This window comes from Oxyura jamaicensis, chromosome 2 (assembly GCF_011077185.1).
Source record: "Oxyura jamaicensis isolate SHBP4307 breed ruddy duck chromosome 2, BPBGC_Ojam_1.0, whole genome shotgun sequence".
Lineage (NCBI taxonomy): Eukaryota > Metazoa > Chordata > Aves > Anseriformes > Anatidae > Oxyura > Oxyura jamaicensis.
Window position 1 is genome coordinate 51,142,908 of NC_048894.1, and position 21,049 is coordinate 51,163,956.

The 21,049-nt window shown below is 45.0% G+C and overlaps 1 protein-coding gene across 2 annotated transcripts; it reads right to left on the minus strand.

Moving 5' to 3' along the window:
* Positions 1–10,012: 10,012 nt before the first annotated feature.
* Positions 10,013–12,885, minus strand: ID4 (inhibitor of DNA binding 4, HLH protein). 2 transcript variants are annotated; one of them, XM_035318626.1, is made up of 3 exons: positions 12,343–12,885; positions 11,812–11,870; positions 10,013–11,423 (listed from the first exon to the last, which is right to left on the minus strand). In XM_035318626.1, the coding sequence occupies exons 1-2, from the start codon at positions 12,718–12,720 to the stop codon at positions 11,826–11,828; spliced, it is 423 nt and encodes a 140-aa protein (XP_035174517.1). In that variant the 5' UTR covers positions 12,721–12,885; the 3' UTR covers positions 10,013–11,423; positions 11,812–11,825. The 2 variants fall into 2 exon arrangements, with proteins under 2 accessions (XP_035174517.1, XP_035174518.1); XM_035318627.1 differs by having other exon boundaries at positions 12,336–12,885.
* Positions 12,886–21,049: the final 8,164 nt, after the last annotated feature.

Here is a 21,049-nt window from a genome sequence, read left to right on the forward strand (position 1 = left end):
GATGATATTTGGGACTAGTCACCCTCACTACTGTGTCAAAAAATCTGTAGGTTCAGAAAAAAAAAATAATAATAAAATAAAATAAAAATAAATTTTAAGAAGCATGCCCTTTTGCACAGATCATGTAACTAACAGGATGTACAGCTATTGTTAGCCTGATCGTTTTGCTTGCATTTTGCTCCTTGCTGCCTACCTTTGTCTTTCAGCTTTAGAGAGGCTAGGCAGAGAGATATATGTTCTTACAGCACCCAGAAAAATCCTGTTAAAAAATACCAGGGAAGGAAAAGACAGTGGGTTTATATGTGTATGCGTGTTTTCCACTCTTTCTTCCCTCTTCACACTCCTTTCATGCACTGTCTGATGTCCAGGAGACCTGTTTCCCACGTGTGCCATGGCATCTTTGGGACAAAAAGCAGAGTGCCCTCCTGCTGGGGGTGCTGGGTTTCCGTATAGCTCTGTCTAGGCACTGCCTCTGACACAGGGTGAGATGGCCCCTTTCACCCGATGCCTCCAGCAGACAGAGATGTTCAACAGGGGTGTGTGTGGGAGAAGGAGAGTTTTTGTCAATGCCACTATTGAAGAAAAGGAGGCAGTGGCTACTCTGGCATAGCTTTTCCCACAAGATCTCCTTTATATTCCCTCCTTGAAGAAAGATGCACAAGAGTGTGCCCTATCCTTACAGCTGCTTGACACTGGAGAGGAGAAATAGCTGGAGAAACAATCTCCTTCCTCCAGCTGGAGACACATCTCCCAGACAAGCTATTCAAGGTGGAGATGCAGTGGTTTCTACAGCCACCATGACAGTGGCCTCAAAACAATGGGTGAACATTTTGGGTTATTATACACTAGAGTAACCCTAAGTGTTTCTTTTCTGGTGCAGAGGACCAGCAGCAGCCAGCCTGGCCCTCTTTCCTTCAGAGAAAGCCTCTAAGGAAAACAAATAAACAAACAAACAAAAAACCTTTCCCTTCAACTGCAAGACCTAGATAGGAATGCAGCAAAACGCATCACTCAACTAGTCAAAGAAATGATTGCAACTTGAGTGAAAGCCCGTGTAAATTAAAGCACAGAATCTTGGGACTTGCTTTCCCCCGTTCAGGCACTGAAGACAATGAAATTTCCCTGGGTAAGATATTTCCAAAACAGAGTAGGGCATCTCTGCCTGCTTTGCAAATTATCAAATTAAAGAGGAGAATTGATATTTTAGAGAATATGCATTCTTTCTAGCAACTATCCCAACTCTATTTAATAGTATAGAATACGGTGCTGCCTTTCTCCTCGTTCATCGGCCCCGGAGGAGTCACTAGCATCCTTCGGGCAGCAGTACGTCCAGCTCCGCGGGCAGCCTCTGCCAGGAGGTGCACTGTGTCTTTACACTCAAAAGAGGGCAGCATTTTACTGAGGCTGCCTGAAAGGACGGGGACGGCTCCCAGGATGTAGAAGAATGTTAGCGAAGGAAAATCACCAGTTACAAAATGTACACATCGTGTTCCGAAAGATTAAACTTAATGGAAGAAATGCAGTGTTCCTAGGACTTCGTATTGATGAAAAAAAAAAAAAAAAAAAAAAAGTCTATTAATCGATCGATGTTATTAATGAGCACACCCTCTGTATGTTCAAGGAACTATTTGTACGGTCTGTCATGCACCTATAAGGCTCCATCTCTGCAGCACACTGCAGTGACTTTGCCTCCAACTTTTGCACTGTGATGGCCAACTAATAACTGGCTGATGCAGCATGGGTAAATACTTCACACAAACGAAGGGGTAAACTGTGCCTGAGGCAATTAAAGAATTCACTTCTCTCTCATCAAAGTCCTGATTCATCGAAATCCTTCAAAATGTGCCTAAAATGTTACTAGGCCATTCTTTTCAATTACTTAAGTACCTGCTTAATGACTGGCAAATCCCATCCAGAATGAAGAGTAAGAGCTTTATGATATGACCCTAAAGGTTGTGTCCTCTAGTGTGAAATAATCAAGCCTGCAAAGAAAGATCAAAATGCCACTGTTCACTTTAAACTATAAACCTGGACCTTTCTGATCACGTGTGCTCCCTCCAGCTGCCCACAGCTTGCCTCTTCTTTGCGAACAGTCTATCCCATGTTTGCTCTGCCTACACAGCAGCATATTATTAACTTGTACAAGGAAATTCTAAGGAACAACATATATTTAAAGTACACCCTGGATCCTTAGAATACTAGAGAGTACCCAAATGTAAGACAACACTTTTTAGTGCCCCCCCCCCCCTACTCCACATTTAGTGAAATGTTGCTCTCCTGAAAATATATATATATATACCGTCAGTGTTATCTGATGTGCTGAGTGAATCGTGGAAGAGCCCCAGCCAGTGCAAATGCCCACCTTCCTTTCCTGTCTGCATCCAACAAACAACAGCTGTTGCAGTACTGAAGATGCACACCTGATGTGCCTAACAAGAGATTTCTAAAATATTTGTCCCAAGATGACAGCCACCCTGCTACTAAGAATTTACTCCATAGAATCTGCAAATGGGGAGGTGCTGAAGTTGTGGCAGTTCTGCTTATCAGAGGCAGCAAGGTACTTGAAACTTTATTCTGTGACTTCAGGCTAAACCTGCATTACCAGAAGGTTACAGACCCATGCCTGGGGATAGTTGTTTCCCACCCACCTTAAATACTCTCTGAAGAATCCCTGACAGAGCCTGTTGAGCCCAGGTTTGCATGTTGCTGTCCCACAGTCACTTGCCCTGCTTTCCCCACGGGGCTGTCCCTCTGGTTGCCGAAATGTGCCAGCTGAAAGCCTTTGCATCAGCCCTGGGGAATCTGGCACAGCATCTCCGAGCAAACCTGCCAGGAAGCAGGGTCAGCCCTTTGCAAATAAGCCCTGCCTGATCTGAGTAACACAAACGGACGCCTGGAAGATTAATTCATCCCTATAATAATACAACCACTGTTTGCACAAACCAGTGGCATGCAAGAGTTTCTTATTAAAATACTCAGGATATGCATTAAGATCTCACTCAACAAAATAGATCTTAAGGAGACAGGAGGGAGAGAGAATGAGTGCAAAATTTCCTTGCTTACAGTTTCCCACTCTTTCATCAGATTTGATATAAAACTACGAGCGGCGTTGTAAATGGACCGATGACTTGTCTAATTGTCTATAACAGCCTCATGTAATTTATAGTGTCTCCTGATTTCTCTTTTGTAACCTCCATAGCTGTCTGCAGTGAATCATAGCATCTCTTCCTACCCTGAGAGCATACCAGGGTATGATTTTCCCTTTGTTTCCCACTTCCCCAATATGGAAGCATGCAAATTTCCACCAGGTTTGTTCCTACTGTATCAATCCTTTCACAAGTGATTCCAGTCGGCTCTGTAGAATTGGAATCCAAAAGATTATTTTTACTATTTCCATTCTCCACTGTGGCATGTAGTTTTCCTGCAGAAAAGATATCTAACCCTATGCACACATACATGAAGATACATTTGGATCAGAGCTACGTATCGACGTAACACATCACAGAGTGCAAATAGGCTATTAAAACTAACTGTATGAGAGAAAACAGATGTATAGACCAAACCTTCAAGACACTTGACTCTCCCTGCTTCAAGGTGGCCTACACTAGCCACAGACCTGCCCTCCCTTTGCAATGCAGTCCTGAGACACTTAATCTGCTTGCTGTCTTCCCCGATGTAAATCAGCAGCGAAGCTGTCCATGGAGGAGCAGGGGCTGGGGGATGACTGTGGCCTGGTGGGCTCTCTCTTTCTAGCTGCATGCACAGTGGGGCAGCTTGCTGAGTTTTTAGTGTGCCTATTTTCTCGGGCTCTTTTCCAGCAGGGAGTAAGAAAGCAAGAAACCAGAGAACTGGTGTAATGCACCGGGTAAATCAGACCAGCTCGTTGTGAAACCTATCGCTGTGCATGATTGTTATGATAATAAACGCGGGTGAGCTCTGGTTATTACATGCACAGCCCTGTACTAACTGCTCCCTACCGTTCGCCCGTTCTCTCACTTTAGCAACACCCCACACACCTGTTCAAATAATATTACTATTACCTTGTGTTGACACCACATCCACCCTTTCCTTTCATATAATAAGAGCTCCTGGTGAACTGCAAATGGAAAGCTTGTGGTAGCAGAAGCTGATTGTTTACCTGTCTCCAGTTTGTTGCCACAGATACTTGGTAGGGAGAAGTGAACAAAGATCAGTTTGACATCCTTGTTAAGCAGGATTTGCCCCCCACCTCACCCACAAAAGGTTAGTAGTTGCTATTCAAGCCTGAGCTCCGCAGGTGTGCCATCACACCTGTCTGAAAGAAAACAAAATACAGTTTGTTTCATTACGGCTATTGCCCTAGCAAAAGAAAGAAGACCTTGCCCTGCAACACAGGCGCAAGCATTTGTTTTAATATTTCAGTGAATCCGAACAAACACGGGCGGATATCTCTGTTTATATTTAGCGTTCAAGCCGAACGCAATGAAAGCGCTCCCAGCAATCGATGGCAGTGAGCATCCAGCTCCACTGTTCCTGCGAAGATCGAGGCCAAGTGCAAAGCTCAGCTCCAAACCTGTCTTGTGATGTGAAAGGGGGTTTTGTAACTTCCCAAGCTTTTCTGCCAGCCAGCCACGTGTTGCAGTGGGCACTGTGGACAGCAAGTGCTGGGGCTGGAGCAGGGGTGGGCTTGCCATTTCCCATTTTCTGTTGGCATTCAGACACTGCCGAAGGTGATGGAAAGACTTTGGTGGGTATATGATCAAGAGCTGAGTCACTGGAGTTTCCAGTGTTTTCAGTAGAAGCACCCCCCACCCCCAAAAAAAAAAAAAAAAAAAAAAAAAAAAAGGCTAAGAGCAACAATTTGCCCATTTTCCAGTTAGAGTAGTGCTTTACATCCTTATTAAACTGCTCCTGTTCTGGTTTAAAAGGTGTTGTTTGCATTCAGCTGTAAGCCGTTTCTGCCTTTAGAATGGGAATGATGGTAGATGCATAGCGACAGCTGGATGGAAAAGGTTTATATACTGGGCTGCAACCTGTGTAGAGAAATGTCCTTGAGGCAGGAAGCATATTTTATTTATTTATTGCATACGCCTAGTAAATGGAATCCCAAATTATGAAGATGCAAAACACAGTGTGGGTATTTATCAGCACTGAATGTTTTTATGTGCTCCAAGACAACTTGGGGTTTCCCTGCTGACTGTGAGCAGCTTGCTGGTTTTGAAGATCTAGCACCTTTGGAACTGAAGGGATATGCTGAATTTTAAGCACTTGGAAAGAGAATTAATTGCATGGACAGCAACATTTTCCTTTTTTGTTGTTGTTGTTGTTGTATGCTCATCAATAGCAAATGATGAAGCCTCTGGGGGATATTAACATGAGTAAACTAAACACAGGAGTGGGACTGTTTAAACAAGGTGAGACAAAAGCCTTCATACTACAAGCAAATTACTTTGATACCTTTTTTTTTTTTTTTTTTTTTTTTTTATGTTTCCACCTTTATTGTTGCAGATGTCTGCATTTAAATTGGAACTTTATCTTTCTCGGCCCAGGTTCTCCTCCTTCATTATCCTGCATGGAGTTTGCAGGCCCTCTTATCTCTTGGGCTATTTCTACTAGGGCCTGGGAGCTCTGCTGGGTTCCCTGTGTGGCTTTCTATTGAGGTGGGGCTATAACTCCTGCCTTCTCCCCCACTGTCCATGAATAGGAAAGGATTTGCCCTGGCTATTTAATAGTTGCGGAGGCATAAAGTCATCTGCGTGCATGCCTCCATGCCCATGCGCCCTGCACCTTCACACCTGCCCCTGGCTATGCTCACTGCCTGGCAAGGAGCCCCCTGAGCTGCACCCCAAAAAGAAGCCCAACTCCAACAAAAAATCTTGCTGGCACTTGAAGTCCCAGGGCACCTCACAAACCAGGGAGGCAAAGCGAGTGCTGGTATATTGGCTCCTGCTTACGTGGTGAGCCTGTCCTGCACGTGGAGTGATGCACCACTTCCTCACTCACACTGGAGAAGGCAACGCCTTTCTGCACCATTATTTTCCCAGAACAGGGGATTCGCTAATTTCTAACCTGTAGGGGTTCCCTAATTTCTGGGCAGCCGAAATGATATTCTTGGCATGTGGCACCCTCTACTCCCATCCCTCTAGGACCAGCCACTGCTGCCCTCCCAAGTCCTCCTGCCTGTTCCCAGGCTGTTGGAGAAGACAGAGGGGAGCAGTGGAAGGAGGTTTAAATGCCCAGTCCTAAATGTCTGTAAGCCACAGTCTCATTCGTCTGAACAATTCTTTTTCTGTTTCCACGTTTTCATGGGGACCTTTCCCACCTGCTGAAAAGGCTGAGAAATATTAATTTTGAACTGTTCTGAACTGCATACATAGATGCTAGACTGCTACAAATAGAGACGCCAGCACCTCTGAATGAAGAGATGAATAAATAATAATACATATTAAAAAATGTCTGAATAGGAACTTACAGGATAAACAGTAACAGCTTCAAAGGAGCCATTGATCTATGGAGTACATAATGTGTGTGTTAAAATGGTTGGAATATTTATTTACATGACACAGCTCAGAAGAAGCCATTAGGGTCCTTAAGTAAATTACACATGTTGTGAAAATTGTCAAAAGTGCTTCTTTTACCAGAGACAAGTGTATCCTGTCAGTTGATAAACACATTATCTTTAGGCAAACAAACAAAAAAAAAGAGGTTAAAGCAGGAAAAGAAGAAAAAAAAAAAAAAGGGGGGGGGGGGAGGGGGTGGAATAAAAACCAACCCTCATACCATGTCAAAGTGTGCTTCATGTCCATCAAAGGAAGAAAAGTCAGAGCTGTTCTGCCCCGTGGCTCTTGCGGAGGGACTGCGAGCGTCTGCGTGCGAGAGTCCTGGGTGCCAGCTCTTCTCCCTACAGGCCAAGCAATGACAAATGGGGACTAACTCATTCCAGCCACCGCTGCATCCTCGGTGGGGAAACGAGCTGCCCGCAGAAGGCTCCGCTCTCCCCGCAGCGCAGGACGGCCAGCGTACCGCTGGCTGTAGGGGAGATGCTGCCTGCAGCGCTTGCAGACCTTGAGAGGGGCAAAACGCGGCTGTGTGACACTCCATGAGCCCAGCACTCGGGCCCAGCACTCACCAGACACCTTTCTGATGGAGAAGGGCATTTGAAGAGGCATGGCCAGCACAAGGCGCCCGCCCTGCCCCACAGGCTGCATCCGCAGGGCGCCTGGTGCCCAGCTCTGCAGGGTGCTCCTCTGAGGGCTGGTCCCTGCATGCCTGCTTGCCGCATTTGGGAAAGCAGCCTCGCCTGGTAGGCACAGCGTGCGAGTTTTCTCTGACACGAGAGTAAGAGTAAAGGAGGGATGGATTTTCTAATGCAAGCAGTTGCAAAGGGGGGAATATATTTAGCCTGTGTTTTTAGATCACATGTTCTGGGACTAGAGAGCAAAACGCTTTCAATAGTGTTTGGGAAGCATGCTATTTAGTACTGCAAGCCTTATATTTGAGAAGCCAGCAAATTGTGTTGCATCTAAGACAATTACTTGAATTGCCCGTACTGTGGTTTCTTCTTTCCGACTGCAAAGGTTTTAAAGGAGTGTGACTTGTACAGCTAGAAAGCGTTAAAAATACAAATAATAGTAAAGTGCTGCTCTGCATTTGCATAAACCTGTTTATCCTATACATGGCTTATTTATTAACTCTCAGAACAACCTGCAAGACAGCTATGGCATTCCTCATGACCGCTTCTTGTGGAGCTGAAAATACAGCAACTGCTTAAAAGCAATACGACATGGTTGAGAAAGTGAAAATAAATATCATCCCCATGCGAAACAGCGGGGAAAATGCTTCTCCCACTGTAAGAGCTCAAATTTGGCTTTCATGTGGAATCAACACTTCCAATCATTTGGAAATTTAAGAGTGGTCTCAGCATCAGCAAGGACTGGAAGCTCAGCGCTGCAGCTCACTGAAACGTATTAATCACTGCTCTCTGCAGACAGCATACAAGTTTGGGATAGAAAAGACCTCAACCCCTCTTCTACTCCTTTTTGAGAATGTTTTCTAGCCCTTTACAGTTCCAGTGTCCCAAGCAACAGAGTTCTCACTGCCGCTGCTAGGAATGTTCTCCTGAATAAGCTTCCCTTCTGGAGGTTTCCTAATAACCCCAGCTCTTCTTACACTACCTTTATTATCCAAAACTTAATCCCCTGGTAAAAATGAAGTAAAAAAAAAAAAAAAAAAAAAAAAAAAAAAAACTACATTTTGTCTGTTTAATTTCTTTGCTTCTACAAACCAGAGCGCATGTCATCATTGCGAATGGAAAGCGGGATGTTAGTTTGACAGCTGGTGACTTGCTCAAGGTCACAACAGAGACTCAGTAGCAGAGCTGGGAACAGAATTTGGTATCCTAATTCCTAATCTGGCAGCCTCACCACAACTCTCATCACGCAATCAAATAGCTCCTTTTAAGGAATGCTTTTGTGACTAAGAGAAAATCCAAGGCATTAGAAGAAAGAGTCCTTTTAATTCGCCTTTGTTCAAACATTTACGTCTTCTGCTGTATGGAAAAGATGATTTAAACAAAATATGGGATTCAAGTATTTTGAAAGATTCTAGAACCTTTGAAAAACAAAAATAAATATGGCTGTATTTAGGGCTGCACTGATTCCAGCCATTAGTGAGCGATTAGACACTCCTTGCTTACAGTTTCACACATAGCATAAAGAATAAATCAAGACCAGCCTCTCCTATGCTTTAATAGAGCTTTTTCTTTTTGCGTGTTTGTCAGGAATCCCATATAATGTGAAAATTTTCACTGCTCTTTTAGTAAGATTTCAGTTTTCTAAAGGCTCTAACTTGTTGCACCACAGTTGCTTTAAAAAAAATAAAATCCTCAAACCGCTAAACTCTGGGAAATTGCCCTGATCTGAAACAATCTATGAATTGGTCTGTTCTCCATGGAAGGGCAGTCCAGTGATTTATCAGCTCTCCCAGGATACACCAGCTTTGATATCTGGAAACTTGACAAGGTAGTTTCATATTTTAAGACAGCACATTTTACTCGCTTCCTCTTCTGTGTAACAGAATACTGTAATTTGGCAACAGTGGAGGGAAACAAATGAGGGCATTGAGAACCAATGTTACTGAAAAACCTGTATACAAAATAAGCTGAGCTATAAGCTGAGCTAAGCAGGGGACTGCAAATATTAACAGGATAAACAAGGAAAATGAATAGAAATGTAAACCATTCCTGAGAAAAAAGTTGGTTTTTAAATAAACAATGCAAAAATTCCCAAACTGCAGTAAAGAAAAAAAAAAAATCCCATTAATAGCATTCTTACTGTCATTGAATTAGCTGGAGACACAGAACAATAGGTTCATGACTTAATTTTACAAGAACATGTATTTTGCTCGTTGAGCTACTATAACATCTGAGTTGGGGGGGGGAGAAAAAGTGGGGACCCACCCCCTGCCCCTTGAGCCAGGGCTAAGCCTGTGAAATGCCACTGCCTTCAAAGCATTTGAAGTGACAGGAGGCCTCATGTTTGCAGACATGCAAGCCAGTTTTTGATTTGATCTTTATGCAATTATTTTGATTAAGAAAATGTTCATCTTGTTGACATTATCACTGTAGTCAATAGCTAATGACCCCAGCAGTTCATTACCTTATAAATATTTAACTTAATAGAAGAAGTCCCTTGGGTTATGGTACTTTTGACACTCGTATAATCTGAAACAAATCCTCTCTTTTTTAGTCAAACAGACCATGTTACACACAGTTGGCTAGCTATTTACAAAGCACCCAATTAAATCCTACTTAATTCTCCCACTCTGAAAATCCCATCTCACGAGCACGCAGGCTACTGATCACACAAAATGAGCATCTTGCACCAAGCCCGGGCATTAGTTTACAGGCTGTAGAACTCAGAGCTTACAAAAGCCTGCCATAAAATGTACTTGCCCAAACAGTACAAACAACAACAAAAAAAAGCAAGGAGAACATGCAAATTCAGAGAATTGAAGAAATAAGCTGAAGAATCAGTTAAAGACAGGTAAATCTAGTTTAATGTTCACATGTAGTAGTTACACATCACAGAGATTAAACAGGATTTTTAACTGTAACATAGCTGCAGTGAAATGAAAGTCATCTTGTAATAGAAAAATAATCTTGACGCAGTTATCTGATTTTTGGTCTACTTAAGTTCATTTTAAGATGAGTTTACACCACTGATCATAATGACTTTGCCCATATGCCTTTCCCACAGTCCCCTATTAATACTCTTTGGACGAAGGAAACAGTAACTGTTTTTGTTAATGGTTTGCCCTTTGGTTGCAAGCAGAGAACTGTTTTCGCTTTTTAAGCAATTAATAAGACCATAGGAATGCAGGTTTGCAATAAAACCTTTTGGTACTAAATGAAATTCCAGAACAAGTTTCTTGATCTGATGCAACAGCAGATTTTTAAAAAGCTGATTAAAGATCTAAAGCATCACCCCATAATGCAAAAAGTAGATAGAGTTTGTCTATTTTCAGTAAAAAAAGCACTACATCTTACCGCTACTTTTATAGAACGCACTAAAAACCCCTGTGCCTAAATGACAAAAGTGTAGTCTCAAAATGTATAATACACTTACAAACATTTTTAGTCTAGATTGAGGAAAAACACGTTTGTATGGACTCCAAACAAGCTCATTTGCAATTAGACATCTCATGCAATCATGCAGGACCACTAGGTATAGCTGTAGCTTCCAAGTCTAAAGGATATTTGGGGACAGTTGGGGACAAAAAAGCCCTACACATTCAAGGTATTTCCATATAAGCAGCTCCGTACTTGAGCTGCAGTTTCCTAAAGAGATTCCCACAGATTTAAAAAAAACATACACACCTTTATAATATTTACAAAAAATATTTAATTAAAAATATTTTATAATTACAGTAGTCTATTAAAGCATATACTTTTCTCACACTCATAGAACATCTCTATATATACACAGTATGAAATGCCACGCGTTTTTATCTATACAATATGTAACACTCCTGCAGGGAGAAGAAAGTTCCCTGGGCCCCAATAAAACCATCTATTTGAAACAATAGATGTCAAATATATCTACAAATGCTCTGGTAGATTAGTAAAGCTTCAAGGATCGGCTGCTGGCTCCCTCAGTTACGCTCCTAGGGGCTCGGCTGGAGCTCGCTCCTCTGTCCCGGGGCAGGGGCGCAACTTTTGCCGCTGGGGGGTCCGGCACCCCGCTGCCCCCGCCGCTCGCATCCTGCTGCCGGGCGGAGAGAAGAGGCGGCGGGTGGGGGGCTGGGGGGGAAACCACTCCGGGGGGCGGCTGGCTCTGCCTGGCGGAGCACGGGGGGGTCGGCTGGCTCTTTTTTTTTTCCGCCGGGCCCCCCCCTTTCCCCGCCGCCCGCCCCCCGCGGTGCCTCTGCGCGGCGCCGCCGCACACCTGTGGGAGAGGAATGAATAGAGGGGGTGTGTGAACCGCTCCGCTCCAGACCGACTGGCGCCACCGACAAAACACAAGACATGCTTGATCAACAACCCAAAACAAACCAGGTCAAACAACAAGCGCGGCTCCCAGGCTGGGCCAGGCGGAGGGATGCGCAGCTGCACGCCACAGCCAGAAGCGCTCCGGGCAGGGAGGGGGGTGGAAAAGGTGGGGGGGGGGGGGGGTGAGGGGGTGTTGGAAAAACGGTAATTAAAAGGAATAAAATAACCACCCGGTAATTAAAGCTACCCCCCGGAGCCTGCTGCGAATGCTTGCGGCTGCGCTCAGCCCCCCCCTTTCGCGACCACCGGGCTTGGGGTTGGGTTCCCGGCGGCCCGGCACTCACCTGGGGAGCGGCGGTCAGCGGCAGAGGATGCTGTCTCCCGGCTTGTTAACAGAGCCAGCCTGCACAGCAACAAGACGGCGCCGAGTTACGGGGGGAAAACAGGACGGGAAGACCCCCTACACACCGCCACCCAGCCCCCGGGACACGCCGCTCCCCGTGCCAGCGGCGAGAGATGCTCCCCGTCCCCGCTGCCCCCCAAAAAACGCCGCACCGGGGCGATCCGGGTGCCGGAGCCCCCAAACCCGCCGATACCCGCCGTGCTCGGCGGAGGGCCGGGAAGCGCTAGGAGCAGCGCCGGGAGCCGTGTGTGCAAACACGCTGATTGCTGCGGCTCCCTCGAGAGGCTGCAATTACACCGGGAGTACCGGGCGGCTGCCGGGGGGATGGAGGCGCCCACCGTGCCCCGATGGGGGGGCTCCACGCCCACCCCGGGAGCTGCAGCCAGGCCCAGAGAGGTGCTCAGACGGCGGCGACCACCGCGTCCCGGTGCTGGCCCCCTCCCCGCGGCCCGGCGTGGCACGCACCTCTTACCGGGTCGGTGTTGAGGGCCGTCAGCGGGGTCCGGGGGGTGGCTGCGGGGCAGCCGGCCGGGTGCTGCTGCTGCTGCCGGAGCAGCGCCGGGTGCGTCTCCAGAGCCAGCTGCAGGTCGAGGATGTAGTCGATGACATGCTGCAGGATCTCCACTTTGCTGACCCGCTTGTTGGGCGGGATGGTGGGCACCAGCTTCCTGAGGCGGCTGTAGCAGTCGTTCATATCGCACTGCAGGCACAGCGCCGCCGGCTCCTCGCCCCCCTTGCAGCCGCTGTGCTCGGCCAGGCACCGCAGGGCCGGGGGACCGCCGCCGCCGCCCGCCCCCCCGGGCTGCGCCTTGCGGCTGCTGGGGGGCCGGCCGGGACTCACGGCTTTCATGGTGCCGCGGGGAACGGAACGACGGAGGGGGGACAGCGGGACGCCCCCCTCCTGCTGCTGCGACCACCGCCCGCCCCTCTCCGCGCACCGGGCTCCTTCCGTCCGGCTCCTGCCCTGCCCGGCCGCTCTCAGCACGGCCCCCGCCGCCTGTGCCGCCGCCGCCGGCCGCGCCGCCCGCTATATGGGACCGGCGGGCGGGGGGGGCGCCGCGGCGGCGCGTTGCAGCCAATCAGGGCGCCGAGGCCCCCCGTGGAACGCGGCGCTGACCAATGGCGGCGGGCCCGGGGGGGCGGGGGCGCTGCTGGAAGGGGCCGGGCCCCGAGGAGGAGGAGGAGGAGGAGGAGGAGGAGAAGGGGGGGCGGTCCCGGGGAGGAAGGTCCGGGGAATGCGGGCGGCCCCCGCCTCGCGGCGGCCCCCGCCGCCGTGCCCCGCCTTGGGGAGCAGGAGGCAGCGATGCCCTGCCTCCCGGGGGGCGTTTTTTGGTGCCCCCCCCCCGTTTCCCCGGTCCGTCGTACCGCGGGTTTTGGGGGATGCCAGCAGGGAAAATCCCAAGGAGAACTTGAGGGGGGGTTAGGGAGCCGAGCAGAGCAGCGCCTGGGAACGTTAAATTAGAGCGCATAACTATTAAAAATGCATGGGGATGGGGTATTTAAAATTCCTCCATGACATATAATATTAATCCGTTTTATGTAAAATTCATACCTGTAACTTAATTTGCTCCATTAACGCGCGGGATCACGTATTAGCCGATGTACCATGTTTTAAATATGATGCTGTGAACGTCCGGAGTTCTGCACTTCGAGACAGCATTAAAATTAACAGGCACGTACTCCAGAGCCCGGCTTAAGTCGTCCCGTGGCAGATCGCAACCTTTTAATTAAATAACGCGGTGCTCAAACTTTCTGTTAATTCCTGAACAACCCGTGCATATTTCTATGGGACGCCGGTATGAGAGACCCCGCGCCCGGCCCTACAGCCGCTGCGATGCTCCCAGCTCGTGGTGAGTGAAGTAGGTCTGCCTGCTGGGGAAAGGGCTGCAGGAAGGAGTAAAAGCTGCAGGATCTGTCCCTGGGCTTTTAAGTGAAACCCGGCAGAAGGGGAGAAATTCATAATGGTGATTAATGATTGCACGTCCCCTCAATGCTTAGTCACAACGGGTGATATAGGAAGGGTACGGTGGGAAGCTGTCAAACCCAGAACGTGAATGAGCAGTGAGGCTGGATCGTCTGAAGAGTATAATGAAGCACTCTTTCATTCTCTCTCACCCCTTAAAAACATATGTGTTGAGGCTGTGCTTACAAATACACTCCTGTTTTGCTTATTTTGTCCCACATTACCAGTGCCATCGATGGCAGTTGGGCTCCTCTAGGCGCGAAAACTAGGTGCATGGTGTAAATCTTTGTCTGACTGAGGCGTAGATCTGCATGCTACATGATGACAATATGATGGGAAGACTTATTTCCATTAGCTACAGGCTGGATGATCCCAACTATGCTGCCGTCGTTGCTTTTATTCTGTGAAACTCCACGCACTGCCGTCGCTGGCTCTCAGGTGGAAATATAAATGGGCCCTAAAGCATGCAGTAGGGTTACACTTTGTCTCTTTCCCAGAGTCCTTATAATATGGACAGACTCAATGTGCTGTCTAAAAAAACCACCCTGATCTTTAAGTCATGGTGAGCACGCTGATTCAAACCTTGCTGATCCTATTTAATTAAAATCTTTGTGAAAGTAGACACACTGTAACATTGCGCTGTGCTGTTTGCACAGAAACCCTCCTAGAAGCTTGTGTGATCTCACTGGAAATCTCTGGGAAACCCCAGTATGTAACTGGTTCCCCTTTAGCACTGGCAAAGCCAGTTTGGACAGATGATACACGCAGGCTGGAGTGTCACAGTGAGAATCCACTGACACTACTCTGGCTCTTGAAAATGACTCGGTATTTCTGGAAACGCGTGAAGAACCGTGATACGCCACCGAGCTCTTTTTCCATCAGGCTACTTCCACGGCAGAGGCTCTGCAGGGAAATCCGGGGCTCTGTATGCATTGCTCAAGTTGCGAGAAGATCGTGTGTGTTCCCATAGCTAACGTATCTCGGTAGAGATACGTGGGAAAGGGAAAAACAGCCCTCCCCTCTGACTATCGCATAAATATTCAGGGGATTTCCTCTAGTAACTCCCTTTGATACTCGTGAAGTTGATACATGCTAGTCCGACATGCTCCGGTGAACAATAGGCACCAATTCCCTGTTAACAACCCGTCTGCTTGTGCTCTCCTTGAAGTCAATGGGAGTTTTGTCATTGACTTAAGTGGGAGCAGGTTGGGTCGGCTGCTTTTTCAAAATTTAGATTGGATGTGCACCAGATGCTAAGGAAATTGCTCTAGAAATGGTTTGGAAAGCCCAGTATGCTAGCAGTGGAGGTAGGTATAGTGCAACTCTTCATCCCTGAAGACGTATGCAAAAGAGAGGGGCAGTGGCTGCTGCTTGTGCTTTTGTCCCATTAATGGCAATATTTTTCATGACATGAGCGTATAGAGGTTAACACTCCTGTTTTTCACCAGGCCAACCCTGGATTTTCTAAATAAAGTCTGTGCATCTTTAGGCATGCAGTCCCTTGCTGGCTGGCTGGAGGAGCTCATCTGTCTTTGCTCTGTTTTTCTCCGCTCTCTTTCCACATCCAGAGTAGAAATTAATTTCCTTTGTAACCAATTCTTGCAATACTATCACAAGATCCTCAATAGTGGACTAGTTTAGCTGAGACTTGATGGGCTGCAGTGACATCACAGATGCTCTCTGGAACTTTAAAAAGTTGCTTTTCATACAAAATCAAAGTAAAACAAATGAAAATGAAAACATAATTACTGCCCTTACATCTCCTTCATCATGGGGTTAATCCCACTTAACTTGATGAGAGTACTCTCATGAGTAAAGTAGGCTGGATTTGTCAGAGCAGGTCTGAGTAGATGAACATGTCATTGACTCCAACTGAAAAAATAAACCTGAGACATTCACACTGCCCCTGGGTCACAGCACCTTAGGATCCGATAGAGAGTCAGGGAGGGGGAACAGCCCTCCCAAGTGCTCAGCACAGGGGACATCTCCTCTGGCAGCAGTCCGGATCCACGGGTGTTTGTGCATGATATGATGCCACCGAACCAACTGGCGCATTGGATAGCAGCACCCCATTAGTTAAAATGGTCTCAGGACAGATGAAATACAAAGGCAATGCATTTAGGTATGCAGAGGGAAGCAAGCAGTCAACATGGTTTCTTCCACAAGGTTACTTGCCATACCTACCTTAAGAGGGCATGAAATGCACACAAATGCACGATGCATTTTTATTCTTAAACAGGTTATGAAACAGTGGTTGAGTCAAGCATCCCCATTTTGGGGTTTGGGGCACACCGGCAGAGCAGCATGGTAAAATCCCAAGCTTTCCTTTGCTTGCAGCTGATAACTGGTGTTTTATCCTGGGGCACAAAGGTATGTGACACTTAGACACCCCCCATTCCTATTGACTTCAGCAGGCATCCAGAAGACTCAGGAGCTGCTCAACACCTAGAAGGGCTGGTCATTAAAAAAGCATTATAAATCTCTGAATGGTTTATGGTTTATGAGGGAAATAGCAATTGATTCCTCAGTAGTGCCATTACTCTACACTATTGCTATCATTCAAATGGCAATAATGTTGGTTATTTACCTTCAATTAAAATATCTAGTTAGTTGTGATGTCATTTAAAATAGCACTATAATGTGTTTAGTATTCCCTTACCAAACACCATAGATAAACTCCTCTTGGCAGCAGGGGACAGCAATATGAAATGAAAAATGGGGCGGGGGAGGGAGGTAGAGGAAAGAATATGTAAATCCTTTATTGGTTTGTTATTCCTACATGCCTGTATGTGCCTGGTTGTGGCCGTGCTGGAGGTGAGACTGTGGGCTCCTTCACAGTCTACTCAGAATGGATCAGGGAAGATCCAGGGCACGGAGAAATCATCTCACTCTATAGACTACCAGTGGACCAAAATCCATCTGTCTTCTGCTACCTCTCCTCACCAGGGATGGTTCATTGGCAGAACTCACTAAAACTCTTTTTAACACTTTTCCCCAAAGAGTGCGAACCGTTCTATTTTCTGAAATCCAAAATCTAAATGCAACTCACAACCTTATTTTTTTTCCCCTCATTTTTCTGAGAATTTTCAGGTGAATGAGAAAGATGGTGATTCTCAAGAACTTCACCTGTGTTCTTTGCAGCTGCCTCCCCATTGTCTTTGGGCATGAAGTTTATTAGAAAATAAAGAGAAAAATGTTTGTTGATAGGCCACAAGAGCTCTTCACAGACAAATGAGTTTTTTTGTTTTATTTTGTTTTTTTTGCATGTTCACATAGTTGTCCAGTTAAGAGCATTCTGCTCATGACAGGAGCATACTTCTACTTAACTCTATGCTTTCCTTCAGCTTCAAAAATCATGAGAGCAAAGAATTTGGAGAGATGAGAAACAGATTAACAAAAAAAAAAAAAAAAAAAGCAAAACTTCTTATGCTGATGTAAACTCTTTTTTTATGGAAACATGGAAATCAATACCTAAAGAAATATATTTTATCTTCATTAGTGGAGAGGACAACTGAAAAAGTCTGTAACATGGGTTTGTATCAAAGAGCTATTCTTGCTGTGCAGCCTCCAGCATGGCTATGTTATAGAAATTGGTGCAAACCCACCTACTGCTTTCAAGAGGCTGCAGCAGCAGACAACACTGGTATGTCACTGACAGATGCCCTGGCATTTTGCTGCTGGTTGTAAGTTGGCTGAAGGCTAATGTCATTTAAGAAGGTTGCTTTGTTCAGGTGACCAAAAACACTGGGTTTGTTGGGTAATGTCAGATTTCTGTGTTGACTGAAGCAAGCTTGTGGCAAGAAAGATAACTCACGTTGACAGCCTTCTGCAGTGTGGTCCAAATATAAGCAGTCAAGATGCTTATTCTGGGGAAGGGGAAAATAATTTAGGAGTATTTGGAGCAGCTTCCTGAAGAGCACTATATTAAACTGAGTTACATAGTAACAGATTGAATTTGGAGTCTTAACTTTAACTTTAATTTTATTTTGTGTAGATTTAGATCAGATTTATGTGCAATGTCATGCCCTTTGTTTATAGACAGAAATCCTCAGCTAATCTGCCTGAAACTGATGGTATGATATGGCCTCATATTATTTTCATGTTTGTTATGAGTTTGCATTAGGAGCTCTATAATCACACAAATAATACAGCCTACAGGGACAATGAGCAAATCGACCTAAATTAAATAAGTATCTGGATGTGTACATGCTCATCTGCATATGTTATCATTACACCAATGATATTGGTATTTATTTGCAGGGGACCTGAACAGCTTCATCAGCAAAAACAGTCTAAGTTCAGGCCACAAAAAAACCCTGCAGAAACAACTGTAATGCTTTGCACCGATACAACATTTTACGTTTCGAAAGCTAATGCTAACACGTTTGTTACTTGATCTCTATGAGTTTTTTAAGGAATTCTTCAAAATCTTTGTGGCTTTTCTTTGGTTTGGTTTTGTTGTGGAATTAAAATGAGAATCAATTCTCTTTCTTTGAGTAAGACTGACTTTCTCACAGCAGAGGGACATCCAAGGTAGGCGGAGAGACCTTTAATTTGCTCTTGACGCAAATGCTCTGATGTTTCTTGTGAGTGGTCAATTGGCTGTCAAAGTACTTTTATGGGTCAGCGTCACTTTCAGATATCACCTGCTTGCCAAATATTAATTTACAATTCTGCATTTTGCTGTTGTGACAGCCTGACCAATATTTAAAGCACTTTAGAAAACGTTTGCCACTTGGATACAAGTCGCATTGGTGTCATCACTGGGAACAAAAGCTAGAAAGAACTAGGAGTTCAGGTCTGATGGTGGTGGTGGGGTGGGGAAGCTTTTCAAGCTGTCTTCAAATCCCCTTACCACAGTTGTTTATGGGCCACCCCCATGCACTTCTGAGACAAGCAGAACTCTGTGTAACCTTATTTTCTATTTACCTGCTGTGGTGTTCCTGTTGCCATAACATGTGAGGATCTAACAAGTGCATAGTAACAGAAGAGAAAAGCTCTTCCTCATTCTTCTCTTCCATCCAGCAGAATAAATTGTACAATAGTAGGAAATTATTTCAAAGGTTGTAGCTGAGTTTTTCTTTGCTTATGTACTTGTGTTTGAAAAAGTGCTCTGCTAAAAAATGAGGTTTGTATTAATTTGTGATAGGATGCTTTCTGTGATCATTCTTTATAGCCTACACTGCTTCTGAAAAAAATTGTCACTTAAGAAAACAAGAGCCCTCACCTTTTATTGACAGAATACAGCTCTTGCTGGATGTCACATTTAGAGTGGAAGAAAGAAAGTGAGAGTGACATTGTCTCCTTTTGGTAGTTAGGGTCACACACTTAGGTCTTAATTCCAATAATATATTGTACTAAAATGACCTCAGGTGTTAATTAGGACCACAGGACTGTGTAATGAAAACCAGTGCATACCACAGTGAATTAAAATCAAGATACACATTGCAGAGTGCAAATGGCTGGAGATGCAGATAAAATGAAAGATGGATGTACGGAGAACATTGGACAATGATCCATGAACTGCAATTCTTCACTGTTAAGTATATTCTGTGACTTACTAATTTTCCCTTATAAGAAATGGGAATGAGTGTTATTTTCCATTCGAGAGTAATTGTATAGCAATTCTTCATGTTTTTCCTTCTTGTGCGGAGGGCAAACTGTGTGAAAGTCAAGACACGTTCAAAATTGCTTTTAAAAATGTTTCAATGTGCACATTTTCTTACAGTTTTTACTTTGTTTTCTTAAAGTTAAATGAGTTAAATTAAATATAAGAATATTTTTGGTAATCACACAGCTTATGCTAAGTAACTATTTCAAGTTGTCTTCAATACCAGTATGTTTCCACATACTTACCTTGAAGTGTTAATGACATTTATTTTGGTAATTTTAACTCCACTAGCATGCTCTTTCAACACTTTAAAGCACTGATATATGTTATTCAAGCAAATCTCTTAACTTACCTCAGTGGGGAAATTGACTTGAAAAGCAGCACACATCCTTGCTCATATAGGAAGTTTGTCTTGAAGTTAATGAGCTTATTTGCCTGAGTAAGGATGTGGTATAAGGCCTGCTCAAGTGAGCAGAAGTTTCACAACTGGATGCAAAGTCATTAGCTTATTTCAGACCGACCTCTTGAAATAGTTACCCTGATTCAATCTCTGGAAAAGTGTTTCTCAAAACTCTCTCTATATTTTTTTTTTTTAATGTGAAAATGCAAATACAGAAGAATTTTATATATATATATATATATATGTATATTAAATACAGAACTCTAATTAAAAGAGATTGTGGTGGTGATGATTATTCAAACCAAATTCTGTAAAGAGACAGGTAAAATCGAATGTTTGGTCTCCACTGGATTACATCCAGTGTCCATTGCAGTCTTTTTCCACTGGGAATAAGAGACTCAGTATAGACAGAAGGAGCTTTCTTTTGCCTCCAGAAACTCCTTTCCACACACAATGCATCAATCTTCTTTGCAGTTTGACATAGATTATGATCAGCAATACATTAATAGAATATTACATACTTATAACCTTAACACAAAGTATGATTTACAACCTTGCATCTCAGCTGCTCCTTTTTTTTTTTTTCCTCCTGACTTCTCTGTATCTTCTTTCTTCTGAATGGTCTCACACTTGCTGCACTGGGATTGTCTGTGGTGTTTAATGTTTTAGTGAGGTGCGCAGTCTCTCCTTTCACTCCTTAGGGTATTGTTCCATCCTGATGCACTGAGAGATGCATGTCTTCCTCCAATGCTGGAAGACCCTGTTGCTCTAGACAGGAACTAAGATGGTTACAGCCTGTTAAAAACTATGCCAGATGAAACTTAAGCTGACATTGCATAAACAGGACACACAATGGGCAGGCACTGGACACAACATTTATTTTCAGTTGTTATTGATGGCCTTTCATAAGTTGCTCGTGGCTCTACTTTGGCCTGTCACTTGGGAGCTAAAGGGTCATCAATAACTTATGGAAATGACTGTCATTGATAGTCTGGCCACTGCATATCCAGTATTTTGTTGCGTATGTAGACACACAGACACACAAAATGCATATCACCGGAAAAAACAAAAACAACAACAACAAAAAACAACAACTTTTTTATGTTAGCCCTTGTCCTTTTATCTTAAAAAAAAGCGGCTTCCTAGATTTTTTCTTTTTTTCTTTTTTTTTTTTCTTCTTCTCTCTTTCTCTCTTCTTTCCTTCC